At 44.3% G+C, this 15,103-nt stretch overlaps 1 protein-coding gene across 22 annotated transcripts; it reads left to right on the top strand.

Moving 5' to 3' along the window:
• Positions 1-975: 975 nt before the first annotated feature.
• LOC1279344 (exportin-1) lies at positions 976-15,075 on the top strand. Of its 22 annotated transcripts, none has more exons than XM_061659350.1 (12): positions 983-1,141; positions 5,894-6,170; positions 6,272-6,504; positions 6,607-6,767; positions 7,228-7,441; positions 7,679-9,631; positions 9,715-10,004; positions 10,096-10,197; positions 10,286-10,663; positions 10,759-11,091; positions 11,202-11,567; positions 11,631-15,075. In XM_061659350.1, exons 6-12 carry the CDS (start codon positions 8,089-8,091, stop codon positions 11,778-11,780), a joined length of 3,162 nt encoding a protein of 1,053 aa, XP_061515334.1. In that variant the 5' UTR covers positions 983-1,141; positions 5,894-6,170; positions 6,272-6,504; positions 6,607-6,767; positions 7,228-7,441; positions 7,679-8,088; the 3' UTR covers positions 11,781-15,075. The 22 variants fall into 22 exon arrangements, with proteins under 22 accessions (XP_061515333.1, XP_061515334.1, XP_061515331.1 ...); XM_061659347.1 differs by having other exon boundaries at positions 6,272-6,525; XM_061659364.1 differs by having other exon boundaries at positions 6,272-6,525; positions 6,607-6,805.
• The last annotated feature ends 28 nt before the right edge of the window (positions 15,076-15,103 follow it).

Genomic DNA, 15,103 nt, shown 5'->3' with positions numbered 1-15,103 from the left:
ATATAGCCCAGCTTCGTCCGTCACGGCAGGTTCTTTGAGGTGAACTGATTTTTCAGGCTATAGAATGACCGGTTGGCAGCCAGCATTCTTGCGCGCAGCTCAGCTTCCATGCTATTGTCGTTGCTGACCTTTGACCCAAGATAGGACTTTATACAATAGCATCATTTAAAAATCTGCAAAACTTTGTTAATCGATCTCGCAGTTTTATTCTTTTTATTTCACGTTTTTTTACTCGTTTTTAATTGAAGATGCTTACTTTTGGCTATATAAATGTAATGCTCGTCACATCGCCGTGTTTTGTTAGCATTACACTGTTTTCCGGATCAGTTTCTGATGTTATTCAACATTATTCGCATTATTCAATCATCGCAAGAGATTTTTTCAACAGCCTAGCTGTCTCAAAAAATGGCGGCTGTTGAAAAATATCTTGAAAGTTTAGAATAATGCCGTTCACATTGAAAACTGAATAGGAAAACAGTATATTCTCACCAACTCTCTTAAATGCACCTTACGTTCTAGATTGCGCTCTCCCCTGTTTCTGTTCATTGCTAAAATGAACGTGTCTTCTTTCTCTATTGCTGTTTATCTTTTTCTCCCCACGTTGTATTTAGCGCAATGTTCTTGAAATGATTTTTTTTATTTTTTTTTATACACAAACGCACAAGAAAAACAAAAGCAGCAAAAATTAAGTAAGTTTTCGTGAAGAGTAATCGTGTTATAACGTATTTTTGAAACGTTATTTAAATTTGACGTTTGCTAATACAGTGCATGGCAGGTTACTTCATTATTTCCTTATATGCAAAAATGGATCTCAAAATGAGGTATTGATTCATTCAATCGCCTTTAAATTAGCTTTCTAATAGAACTGAATTAAAACAGGGTCACTTACCTGTATTTTGCGTCTTAAGCCGCGGCATACAAACACGCACACTACGTAGCCAATGTGTGAGCCTCCTCTTGTCAAACGGCCAGTTGCATGACGCTGTCAAAACGCATCCAACGTACCAACCTTCTGCTTCACAGTTCCATCAAGTTCAGCGACAGAGTTTCAAGAAAGTGCGCTGCGTGTGTGACTGCGAACTGGGTGCTGCGATGTGTGAGTGAATGCGTTCTTGTTGACTTTGTCACAGAATTGGAAAACGTAAGAATATTTCTGTAAAATTTGCACCAATTAATGGGTAAAAAGTACGTCGGAAGTGTTTGCCACCGTTTCTTGCTGCAAGATTGAGCGCTCCGTGTAGGTAATCCGCGGTGTGATTGACTGGTTTGCTCTTGCTGCGGGGATTACCACACACACAATGGAGATGTAGAATGGTGAAGCGGAAAAAATGTGGTCGCACGATTTTCTACTTGTTCTTCTTTCCCAAGTTACCGCTATTCGATTAATCTTTGGAGGGTTGATTCAGAAACCTATCTTTTTTTCTGAAAGTGTTCCGCGATTCATCCGATAAGGTGTGCTTGGAATGTTCCTGCTCCTATAGTGTGCCTCTGTGTGTGCGTGTGCGTGTGTGTGTGCGTACGCTCGCGTGTGTGTGTGTGTGCATGTGAGCGAGTATGTGAAAAAGTCTTGTCCAGCAGGAGGAGGAGGATGATGGAAGCAAATGTCGTCCACCAACAGCTTCGTTTGGCAATTTCCATCCAAAAACTGAACAAAAAGCACCCCAGCCACACTGCGTAAGTGGGGGGCAAGCGCAGGTCTCAAATGGAAATTTCCATCCACATCACACCCCACGCGCCCCTACCGTGCGTGCGCTCTGTCACTTCCACGGTGCGCGTCGGTGGAGGGTACACTTTTTTTCGGATGCGTCGCAATTGCGTTACCAGACCCAGTTTCACCTCCCCCCCTGTTCGGTCCAGTCGCACGACATTTTGCAGCACGTCATAGTCTGTGTGAACAATGGTCATGACAGGGACCGCACTCGATGAAGGAAAAATGTTTTCTTTTTTCCATGTGGTAAAATTGGCTCCTGGCGTAGATCGGGTCGTACGTTTGAGCGTGCATGTGCGTATGTGTGCGCGCTCACATGAAGGGCAACAATTTGGCGGAACTGTCAGTGGGACGTAATGCGGTACCCCATGTCTGGCTCGTCAGTCCTGCAAGACGATGGGCCGCTGTGAAAATTTTGTAGGTTAGGTTTATCACGATGGACGATGAAATCGACACCAACGACGACACGGGTGACGTTGTCCGGAGCAGGGAAGGAGGAAGATGGAGCAGAAGTGAAAGCGGCGGTGTGGCGGATAGCGCTTGTTTTTCTCTCGCTCCCTTGCAGCAATCGATTCTAGTCAGTCGCTGCTTCTAGATTTAATGTTAACTAGAATATCCTGGCCCGTTATCTTGCATTGGGGATCATGACGAAGTAAGCGGCGGAATTACTCCTGTGTGGGCTTAAGGTTTTGCTGGGCATGTTGCTTCATCGGGGAACCATTGTGAACGTTTGTGTGTATGTGTGTGTGTGCGTGAGTGTATGCGATCGGAATATTTTATAGAACTTTACAATCAAAGCGAAAGAACGGAAGAGACCGATGAGGTAATTTCATCGTGCGAAACATGCGGAAGCGCAGGAAGCTGTACGAAAGTGGTGGTGTTCTCCGTTAAAATGGCTGTCGCGAAATGCGTTGAAAGGTGGCACAAGAGAGACGAAAAAATAACGACGGAAACAGTGAGCAAGCGTGACAGAAGTGAGAGCAAGAAAGAGAGATGTAGCGTAAAATAGCTGTGTTCATAGATTTTTTTTATTATACCGTACACCGTTTGTCTCGATGTATGCAAATGTTCCTCGCTAATGTTTTGATCATGCATTGCAATTAGAGGGGGTCAAAGGGAATTCTTTTTCTGGTTATGTGTGTGTGTATTTATGGTGGATTGTTTTTTGTTCGATAGTGAATAGTTTTCCAATTCAATAGTTGTTCAATAGCAGCGTTTCAATCGCAACCTCCCGCTATTGCGGGCAACCACCACCGGGATATGGGATGAAGAGATGAGATACCCCGCTAAAAGGGTAGTGAAAATGAAGAAAAGCGAGCAAGGGGGAAAATAGAGAGCAGAATAATGGCAGCAAGAGAATGTACAAGAAGAAAATAGATAGTTCACTGTTAAAAGCGCCGCTAGGTGCTGTTGCAGCTGTTGTAACGCGTGTGTGTGTGTATGTATGTATGGATGGCATAGAAAGAGGAAATAGAGTAAAGTTTGTATGTGTGGTGGTGTTTTACAAAAAGAAAAGCCAGAACCGTATACTGGTGTAGAGTGTAGTGTATCGTCCACCACTGTCTGGCTGTTTCTTCTAGGCAGCTCGTTAAATGGCACCGCATGCTGCAACAGAACGTTTTACTCTAGCGTTTGAAAAAGGGTTAAACATGTTTTTTCTCGATTGCTTTTTTCAGATGCTATGCTATGCTATGGAAAGAGCGTCGTTCCTAGCATAATATTCAATCGAAACATAGCCAATATTTCAATGCGCCCCAAACAAAGCACGCCGAATTTTTGCATTATTCGTTTTGTGGCGTCAGGTTCCGTTTCCCCGTTCCGCAGCGCAGAAAACCGTTCCGCCCGATATCTCGGTGGAATGGGTGAACTGTTTGCCCGCTTGTATTTATGTGTACATGTATGCGTCTCTCTGCTGGCATGCTTCGACCGGGGTCAGACAATGCTGAGGCGCGCAATTTTAGCGCTTTATGTTGCTTTTGCTGCTGCTGCTGCTGCTCTCCTCCGTTCGATCTGTATGTATGTGTGTACGTTTGTGCACGTGAGTGTGTGTGTGTGTATGTGCTCATGTATGCTCTTGCTGGCTAGCGGCGGCACAAATTCGTTCACCAACACACATTGCTCAGCGGAAATTGCCCTACGCTTCTTGGGACGAACGCATCGTGGTTTTTGGTTGGAACGCTCTGGCGTTTATATATTATGCTGTGCGGGAAAAGGGTCGCGCATCTTCCTCGTCCAACGAAATGATGTACGTACGGTGTTAGTAGGAGGTCCGACGGCTAAACAGGATGAGTGTGGAAATGAGCTGTTTTAACCCGCGTCTCTTACCGTGCGTCTTTGCTGCTTTCAACTCTTTACGAGAGTGTAGGTACGCTTGGACGAAGCCGCTGCTAGTTTCAGCTTCCATCACTCTTTTTGTGTATACATGACTACAATTTCGATGCTGAAGTCGCGTTGTTTTTTGGCCCAATACAGTTTGTCTGGAGATATTTGTTTGTAGCTAACCAACGGTGGGTCTAAACTATTTTTCTTGCTGATATCTATTTACCCTTTTAAAAACTGTCGTATCCGGTATTTTTTTGTTTTTCGGATGCAATACAGAGGAAAATAACCTTAGTTTAGAATATGTTCCCTTTTAAGGGTATAATATGAAACTTCTATAGTGAGAAAAAGATATGAAAAGGATTGAAAAGCGTTTGCAAATGATTGTAAAAATGTTTAGCTAGTTTGCATTGATGTGTGAACCTAATAATGACACAAATTCTGCATAACAATGAAATCGTAGCTCGTCGCCACCATGTCGAAACCATAATTATACTTACAATACTTGCGAACAGCTCTACAAAGCCGATCAAGCCTGTCAAGTCAGTTCTTTCGGAGATTGCTAATGACGCCGCAGCAAAAGGCTTCATTGTAGCTGCCCAGCGTGCTCGGTTTAACCTCTGTTTACATATTAAATCGTTTCATTTCAGTTTATATAGGGTCCATGATATAATGCTTAAAGAACATCGCAAATGAGTCGAATGAGCGAAGAATTGTTATTTTATTCTTTTTGCAAGAATATTTTTTACACATGAATGATGCTTCACTCTCTGACATTGATAGCTGTAGCACGGTAGAGTGAAAGCCACGGTGGTGTTAGAGTTCAGCAAGTTCTACTGACGTCAGCCCGTTCCGAGCGAAGCCATTGAGGTGGACAACATAAATGTCGATTACTGTCGGCTAAACAACATCCCCTTAGATGGTAGTGCAAGGAAGCAGAGGTTTTGATAGCGTTACGCATGTATCGGACTCACTATGACACGCTACCTGACCCCACCGACACGAATCCATGGGTGAAGGTGCATGTGGGTGGAAATGGAGAAGCGAAGGAAGTAAAAAAACTGCAGCTCCATGTACATGTACCAAGTAGCTGCTAATTATAAACGATAACTGTACATTAGTAATATCAAACAGGAGTTAAAATATACAGTCTAATAATTACGAGTATCTTTCACAGAGATCCAATAGTTGAAGTGTCGGTGAAAAAGTACACATTTTACATTTTATAATGTGTGTTGCGGTTTAGTTCACTTAATTTTTAATTAGTTTAGTTTTTAAACTGCTTAAGAATGATAACATGTACTTTGCGTACTACAAATGTGGACTGGTTAAAGCTGCCTGTTTAACTCATCCATATTAACACTAAAGCTAGAAAATCCCCTTTCTATTGTATGATTATTTCGTCCTTTTTATTATACATAATAATCTACACATGAAACAAAACTACACCTCTTTTATATGATGGTACATATGTTTTCTAAATTTTACGACGAAAGAGAGAAAATGAGCGACAGCGACTATAACAAGTTGATTATTTATTTTTCCCTTAAGACACAAGGAATGGTATTTACCTTCCACAGTACTTGTTGAATTGCTTTTCTTTCAAGAATTTCGTGCTAACCACCAATTTGTTACTTTCCGGTGCGTGTCTTTAGCCTTCAGTTCAAAATTAGGTACTTGCACATGGACCTGTTCCACGAACTTTCCCCTTCTCAATGTACCATTGTTGAAACGGTAGTACAGTAAACTCTCGAACGAACTTGTTGTATTTTCCCCCAGCATCTTTTCCGACGCATTTTTGCCCATTGTTTTTTACAGATCTTGAATGTTTCAACATTTCTATTTCGTTTTTTTATTTCATTTTAGGATTGATGAATGTGAATGTGCTATCGAGTTAACCGGGAGAACAACAGACAAACGAGCGGAAAGGAAAGGCGCGAAGAAAGATACACTCTAACGATTATATTTTGACCGGACCACGCAAAATCATCACCAATCATCGGGGGCGTGTGTGAGGACGTGTTGTGTGTTACCGCTCGTTCTCCCGTTCACCATTTTACCTGAACTGGTGAAGAGATATTGCACCCACCGGAACAACCAGTGTAATCGGCGGACTGCCATCTATTCCGTTCCTTGTCCTAAGGTGTGCTTCTGAGCCAAAAGCATGATAGAACATTCTTCGTGCCTTCCTTAAACTTATGCTTTACGCCTTCAATATCCTTTCTTTTTATTTTCCTTTCGAAGTCTATTGCATCTCGGGAAACCGTGTGAACGAGTGTGTTGAGTGTGGCACGCATCTGCAGCACCCATGAATGTGTGCGCGTGTGAGAAGTATGCAAGTTTTGCTGTGTAGTAATAATGGTTGGTATGTTTGAGTGAGATTGTGCGAATGTTTGCTGTAAACCGACGTCGGCGACGAGTATACGTGGAGGAGATTTGAAAACAGAGAGACCTCGAATCTCCCATAACTCTGTGCGGTGTGTGTCCTATTCGTACGAGTAGGTATAAGTTTCGACGTTAAAGCTAGCCCGTCTATCCTTTCATTAATTAAGGTTTAAAAATACACATCGATTGTGTAGGAATATAGCTCCGCTTCGAACAGTGCCCATCGATCTTCAAAAGAGAGAACAAGACTGATGACCAACATCTTCTATGTTTGACTTGCCTGGGTAACGGTGCAAAGGAGAGAGCTCATATTTAATAAGCCCCGATCGCAAGGATAATAACAACCACTGCAGGGGTGCGTAAACCAAGTAATTTACCGATAAGGCAACTAGAGTGAGTTCAAATCATCCCTACCTAACATACATATACCTTGATATTTACTGCTCCTTAGTATTTTTGTTATCATTTTGCTTCCTATTTCAAATGCAACGTTTGTTTGTTTTGCAATGAAAGCTAAACATTACAAACAAATCAGAAGGAGTGTCAAGATGATAGTATAAATATATACATTTTGGAAAACAGATTTGTGTGAAATTAAGTTCAAATTTGTTAAACATAACTCCCCACGGCAGGCGGAAGGGCTAAATGTGTTTAACGTCACGCTGCTGGTGGGTAAATTGTTTGACAGCAGCTTGTACGCTTATTTGTTTTTCGTTGCATGTGACTATGCTCCGAGCGAAGAGGGAGGGTATGCTCTTTCAAGATTGTAACGGTTGGGGACGACACAAATAATTATCCTGCTCTGTCTCTATTAGACGGACAATACCCAAATCAGTGCATCCTTTCAACGAACAACGAACCAACCTCCACCACCATTACCAACATCACCATCCCCCCCGCTGTCGTCACCCTGCAGCGGAACTGTAGAATGATCGTCTCCTCGACTGAACGAGGGTGAATGCGGAAGGATGAATGCGTAACTAAGGACGACGTCAAGCAAATCAACAATCTCGACTGATTTGAGAATGTGTGAGTGCGAAAGTGAGCATGGAAGTGAGATGAGAGAGAGAGAGCAGTGCGGTAGAGCGGAATGAGTGGTGTACTTGTGTTAGAGAATATTATTCTTTCACTGTTTAGAATAGTTAGAGAGCGGTATTGATAAATTACTTAATCACCCCTTTCTCCCCAATCGGTACCCGTTTATTAATAACATGTTATATCTTTCTTTCTCTCTTTTTCTTACAAAATCTGTATCCACTGTTGTAGTGTCGGAAGGACCGTTTTGCAAGGGACCAGCAGCACAGTAAGCGTGTAAGGAACGAGTGAACGAGAGTGTGCAAGAAGCGCATTTTTAAAGGAAAAATTTGCTGAATTTGTTTAAACCTTTGTTGCCGTCAACATAACCGACGTTATCGTAGACGAAAAGTTGGAAAAATTAAGCTCGCGCAACGCTTGGTTTGAACAAATCCTCGAGGTGTGTGGTATTGTATATACACAACAGCGTGTGGATAGAAGCGTGCATGTGTGTGTGTGTATGTGTTGAATATTAAAGCGGACTGTTTGCGGTGAGAGTGTGTGAAAGATTATTGTGAGAAGGACGCAATTGCATCAATAAAAGTGTGCAGTCCGATTGTTTCAACTCTACAGTCAAGCGAATCGGTTGAACGGCAGTAACGATGGCTATTCCAATGATACGCCTCGACGAGGCGAACCAATTGTTGGACTTTTCGAAAAAGCTTGACATTGACCTGCTGGACAACATCGTCTCATGCTTGTACAATAGCACCGGCGAACAGCTGCGCCTCGCTCAGACGGTGCTGACGACACTAAAGGAGCACCCGGATGCGTGGACGCGCGTTGACAGCATACTGGAGTTTTCACAGAACCAGCAGACGAAATTCTACGCACTGCAGATCCTGGAGGAAGTGATCAAGACGCGCTGGAAAATTCTGCCCCGCAACCAGTGCGAAGGCATCAAGAAGTATGTGGTGGGGCTGATCATCAAGACGTCACAGGATCCGGCAATGATGGAAGCGAACAAGGTTTACCTAAACAAGCTGAACATCATCCTGGTGCAGATACTGAAGCGCGAGTGGCCAAACAACTGGGAAACGTTCATCAGCGACATTGTCGGCGCGTCCAAGACCAACGAGACGCTGTGCCAGAACAACATGATCATCCTGAAGCTGCTCAGTGAGGAGGTGTTTGACTTTTGCTCGGGTCAGATCACGCAAACGAAGGCGAAACATCTGAAGGACACCATGTGTTCGGAGTTTGCGCAGGTCTTCACGCTGTGCCAGTTTGTGCTGGAGAATTCCCTGAACGCGCCCCTAATCTCGGCGACGCTGCAGACGCTGCTAAAGTTTCTCAACTGGATCCCGCTCGGCTACATCTTTGAGACGAAGCTGATCGACATGCTGGTCTGTCGCTTTCTGACGATACCGATGTTTCGCAACATCACGATCATGTGCCTGTCGGAGATTGCGGGCCTGCAGCTGCCGAACTACGATCACGTGTTCATTGCCTTATTCAAGCAGACGATGGAGCAGTTTGACACGATGATACCGCCGAACACGAACATGAACCAGATCTACATGAACGGGTCGGACGACGAGCAGTGCTTCGTGCAGAACCTGGCCATGTTCCTGTGCACCTTTTTGCGGGTGCACGCGACGCTGGTGGAGAAGCGGGACACAATGGAGGTGGTGCTGAAGGCGCTCGACTATCTGGTAATGATTTCCGAGGTCGAGGATGTGGAAATCTTCAAGATCTGCTTAGAGTACTGGAACAGCCTGACCGGCGAACTGTACAAAGAGGCGCACACCTCCAGCCAGCGGCGCACCTTCTACCACAAGATCCTGTCGAAGGTGCGATACATCATGATTTCGCGCATGGCCAAACCGGAGGAGGTGTTGGTGGTGGAGAACGAGAACGGCGAAGTCGTACGCGAGTTCATGAAGGACACAAATAGTATTAATCTGTACAAGAATATGCGCGAAACACTTGTCTACCTGACGCATCTCGACTATGCCGACACGGAGCGCATCATGACGGACAAGCTGAACAACCAGGTGAACGGTAGCGAGTTTTCGTGGAAGAACCTGAACACGCTCTGCTGGGCGATCGGTTCCATCTCCGGCGCGTTCTTCGAGGAGGACGAGAAACGCTTCCTCGTGACGGTCATCAAGGAGTTGCTGGGGCTGTGCGAGCACAAAAAAGGTACATTTCGAAAAGTGTGTTTGTATTAGAAAGAGCGTTTATGTGACTTTAACGTTCGATTTCATTTTGTTTTTCGTTGGCAGGCAAAGACAACAAGGCTATCATTGCGTCCAACATAATGTACGTGGTCGGACAGTATCCACGCTTTTTGCGGGCTCACTGGAAGTTCCTCAAGACGGTCGTGAACAAGCTGTTCGAGTTTATGCATGAAACGCACGACGGTGTACAGGACATGGCCTGTGATACTTTCATCAAGATAGCGCTCAAATGCCGCCGGCACTTTGTCCAGCTACAACCAAACGAATCCTGCACCTTCATTGAGGAAATTCTGGCAACGATGAGTAGCATCATTTGCGATCTACAGCCTCAACAGGTAGGAGGAAAATCGAGCATAGGATATAATAGAATAGGTTGGTTTTGTGTGTGTGAGTTCGTATTGATGTGTTGTTTGGTTTCGTTCGCAGGTTCATACGTTTTATGAAGCGGTCGGATACATGATCTCTGCTCAGGCCGACCAGGTGCAGCAAGATATTCTGATCGAAAAGTATATGATGCTGCCGAATCAGGTAAGCTAGACGATCCAATCGCTGTCTCTTGATCGACAAATCAAGCATCCCCTTCATTAAACGTGACAATTCCTTGCCTTTTCAACAGGTTTGGGACGATATCATCTCACAAGCGACCAAGAACGTGGACATATTGAAGGACATGGGCGCAGTGAAGCAGCTCGGCAGCATACTTAAAACGAATGTACGTGCTTGTAAAGCTCTGGGCCATTCGTACGTTTCGCAGCTTGGGCGCATCTATCTCGATATGCTGAACGTGTACAAGATAATGTCGGAAAACATTACGCAAGCAATTTCGCTGAACGGACTGTCGATCAACAACCAGCCGCTGATAAAGGCGATGCACGTCGTGAAGAAGGAAACGCTGACGCTCATCTCGGAGTGGGTATGGAAGTCGAACGATCCGAAGATGGTGATGGAAAATTTCATTCCGCCCCTGCTCGAGGCAGTGCTGTTCGATTATCAGGTAAGCATATTGGACTTAGCGGTGTTGCGTACGGTGCATGCTAATGATGATGGGGCATTCATTCTGTAATATGTACCTTTCTGTATGTTGTGCAGCGCACGAAGGTCCCCAATGCACGAGAACCGCTTGTGCTTAGCACGATGGCATCGATTGTGAACCGGCTGCAGGCTGTGATCACGCCGGAGATACCAAAAATCTTTGACGCGCTGTTCGACTGCACGCTGGACATGATCAACAAAAACTTCGAAGACTACCCACAGCATCGTACGAACTTCTACGAGCTGCTTCAAGCGGTCAACATGTACTGCTTCAAAGCGTTCTTGAGCATTCCGCCCGAACAGTTCAAGCTCGTGTTTGATTCCATCGTGTGGGCGTTCAAGCACACGATGCGAAACGTGGCCGACACTGGCTTAAACATACTTATGCAGGTAGGTGATGCTGGCAGCTGGAAAAAGTAAAACAAATCCCGCTCCGTTTTAATCGTACGTCTCGTATGCTCTTCTGCTAACGCTGCTGTTCCATTGCTTTCCCATTGTAGATGCTGCAAAATCTCGAACAGCACCCGCAAGCCGCGCAAAGCTTCTATCAAACTTACTACACGGATATCCTGATGCAGATCTTCTCCGTTGTAACGGACACGTCGCACACGGCAAGCTTGCAAAACCATGCCACGATCCTGGCGTACATGTTTTCACTGGTGGAAGCCGGTCGCATTACGGTCAAGCTCGGACCCTCGGACGACAACGTGCTAAACATTCAGGAGTATGTGGCGATGCTGCTCAAGTCCGCCTTCAGCCACCTGACCGGCAATCAGATCAAGATATTCGTCACCGGCCTGTTTAACCTTGACCAGGATGTACACGCATTTAAGGAGCATTTACGAGATTTCCTGATCCAGATTAAGGTGAGTAGATTGGGGACAAAAAGGACGAACGCGGACGAGTTATTAACTTTCGCGCTTTTGTAGGAAGTGACCGGGGAAGACGATTCCGACTTGTACCTGGAGGAGCGGGAGAACGAGCTGAAAAAAATACAGGAAGAAAAACGACGCATGCTGATGACGGTTCCGGGCATGATGAATCCGCACGAAATGCCGGAGGATATGCAGGACGAATAGAGAGATGGCGGCGCTGCAAAATGTACAGGGAGAAAAGGTACCGCCGCGATTTCGCTGTCTGTCCCCCCGACTTCCCTCCTTCATCCATCCACTTATCCTTCTTATTTTCCATCTAGCAATGGCTAGGCAACTACTGCGGGGATCTCCCTCTCTCTCTCTCTCTCTTGCAATTCTTAATTGATCGTGAAAAAACAACAACCACCCACCACTCTCACATACACTGTGTTTCACTAAGCAAAGTGATCGTAATAAGGGAATATCATCGAGAAATGCACGAGAAAAGGAGGGGGACGGGCGATATCGCAAATAATAAGTGTGTGCACTAGTGACAAAAGTAGGCCGTGAATTGAGAAAGCGCGATCTCTAAGGACATTAACAGGACAGGACGGCTTACGCTGATGATGATGATGATGATAGAATCGATAAGCGTACAACAACACTGAACCCATGTGAGAAGAGAGGAGGATAAACAGCAGGCGTGCGCATAGAATTTAAGAATTTTCTTTCTTTTCCTTTTTTTTGTTCTGTTTTGCTCTGTCGTTTTGGAAGTAAATTGGAATTTTGCGCCTGCAGCAACGGCAGCACCACTCTACCCCCCATTGAACGCCTGAAAGGATCTTACTTTTAAACCACAAACAGTGTGTGCGTGTGCGCTCGTGTGTTCGTGTTTGTATGTTTGTGTGTGTGCTAAACTGTAGTATGTAAGCGTGTATGATGTGCGCGAGTATGGTATTGAGTTGATGATAATTGATGAATGCGTAGTGGTGAGGGGATTAGTGCACTCCACACTGCATGGTGGTAGTATGTGTATGTACAAAGGATAATGCATCTTTGGTTGAAAAATGTATCGACAGCAGTACCCACGGAGGAGAATCTGCTGTGTTTTGCTGTAGGTGAAGGTCAGTAGGAAGCGTTAAGAGTAGACGACGAGCAGCTGCTTCTTCTCTTCTTTTTGACCCCCCCCCCCCCCCCCACACACACACACACACACACACACACACACACACACATACACTAATGATAAACATTTGTGACCGGTTTGCACATGAAAAACGTGTATTATCAGCCTTTGTTAGGGAGTGGGGCTGGGGCTATTAACGCCCAACTAAATGAAGAAATATTCTATATGTTTTAAAGCATTTTTACAATACCCCGTACACATTTCAAATGCATTAACATTTGCCGGCCAGAAGAATTTCTTTTTTCGTGTTTTTGTTTTGCTTTTCGTGCAACAATCCCGGACTGCGGACGCTGTTTGTTGGGCAATTTTGAGAGTTCTTTTTTTTCATCTTGCATCATTTCAAACACACTCCACACGAGGACAATAACTTTTCGGCTTATTGGTTTACAAATTAATTAATTAGTTTCACAAATGGATTGTAAAATTTGCCTAAAGTGTATGGTACAGGCGAATCGCTTGCCAAGGGCTTGTTTCAGCTCATTAGTTCGCACCAATTCCCACTAATACCACAAGCGTTTACGTTCGCATCAACAACAAGGGAGGGAACGGTTTGTAAATAAAACGCGGTAGAATGTAAACAATCTACAATGTTGGAGAGATGCCTCAAGCATCCTTCTCCTTCCCCCGAGTACAAGCTTTGTTGTTCTTTTCTTTTCTTTGGGGAACATTACAAACAAGACTGTGTGGATTTGTGTTTGTGTGTATGTGTGTGTGTGTGCATTTTTGTGTAGTCCTTACTCGTGTGGTATATAACGGCAATGGATTTTTGCGTTTCTTCCCTGTCCAATGGAGACCCATTTTTGAAAATAGGTTTGACCCTTATCACAAACCTATGCTTAGCAGGTCACACATAGAAATAGGGAGAGTATTTTGCATTTTAAAGCATTGGTAGCTAACCATTTAAAGCATCGGCAGGTGACAGGAGCGGGTGTTTCAAGGGTCATGTTGTGTACACAGTGTAATCACACACACATACACAAATGAGCAGTGTAGTTTAATACAATACAAACAATTGGTCGCGGTGTGAAAACACCATGAGAGAAAACCACCACTAAGTGCAGCTAGTATGTAAGTGTGGAATTCGGCGCGTGCAGATCAGATGAAAGCAAAAGCAGCGTTTATGCAAATTGTATATTATCTTGTTTTTTTTTTCTCTCTTAACCTTTCATCCAACCTTCACGCTACGAGGGTGAAAATGTCGCAATTGTAAATTCAGAACGCAACAACTAATAATGCGTGTTATTTGGCATCAAATGGCATTGAACACATTTATTTCACATCCCCAGCGAGGGGGTTTACATTTAAAAAGCGCGCGACAAATAATGTAATATCGACAACAACCACAAATCATCGAACCACGTACGTGAGGAGGAGAATACGCTTCCCTTCTTATGCGTTTGTGTAAATGTGTTTTAACCGATAGAGAGAAAGAGAGTCCATTTTGCGCTATTCAAGCACTAAATTATCGAAAGGATTGAAAGCAAAACACACACACGCAACACAACATAACATACACACAAAGCGGAAGTGTGCTCCTGCAGCACGCGCGCGGTACTAGTAGTAACAGACAGTTAATAGTAGTAGTGTTGGGGCGCCGCGCATCTCCCGTTTCGTAGATTGTAAGCTGCTTAGCGATAGTGCACCCCCCCTCCCCACCCCCTCTCCCCGTCGGGGGTCATCACAGGATCGTGCACTGAACAAATTACACCTTTTTTTCGTTTGCGTGTTTGCGGTTTATATACGGGCGATGATGGAGAATGAATGTGTGTCTGTTTGTCTGTGTGTGTGTGTGTGTGTACGCGCGTGAGTTTACATTGAATGGTGAAGCTGGAGAATGTCCTTTCAAAACAGTGTGTTGGGGACACAACAGTAGTGGTGGGTTTCTTTTCCTTTCTACTTCTTCGTTTTTAATAATTATTTAGCAAAGTTGTTGCGTGCGTGCGTGAATGTGTTTTTTTTTTTCTTCTTTCTCTTTCTCCGGCAAAGGGTGGAAGTAGAATTGCACTGTGTGTGACGATGTTTAACACACACCTACAAAAACACCTTGATTGAAAACATGTCACACGTACGACAAAAGAGAGGAAATGAGGGGGAAAAGAAAAAAAAGCAGTGCAAAAGCAGGTGGAATGCAACATAGAATAAAAAAAAAACAAACACAAAATAAAGCGAGCGCGTATGTGTATGTGTGTGCGTGTGTATGTGTGCGTTAGTGCGTGAGAACATGAAAAGAAGGGTTTAAAGTAACAATAAAAGAGAAGCAAACACAAAGAACAAAAATAGTGCAACAAAAAGCAGCAAAATAAAAACAAAACAGAGAAGTACGATGAAACCGAACGAATGTGTGTTTTGGGTGTTTGATTTT

Source organism: Anopheles gambiae, chromosome 3, assembly GCF_943734735.2.
Source record: "Anopheles gambiae chromosome 3, idAnoGambNW_F1_1, whole genome shotgun sequence".
Lineage (NCBI taxonomy): Eukaryota > Metazoa > Arthropoda > Insecta > Diptera > Culicidae > Anopheles > Anopheles gambiae.
Note: the sequence above shows the minus strand (reverse complement) of the source record. Positions and strands in the feature narration are given on the sequence as shown.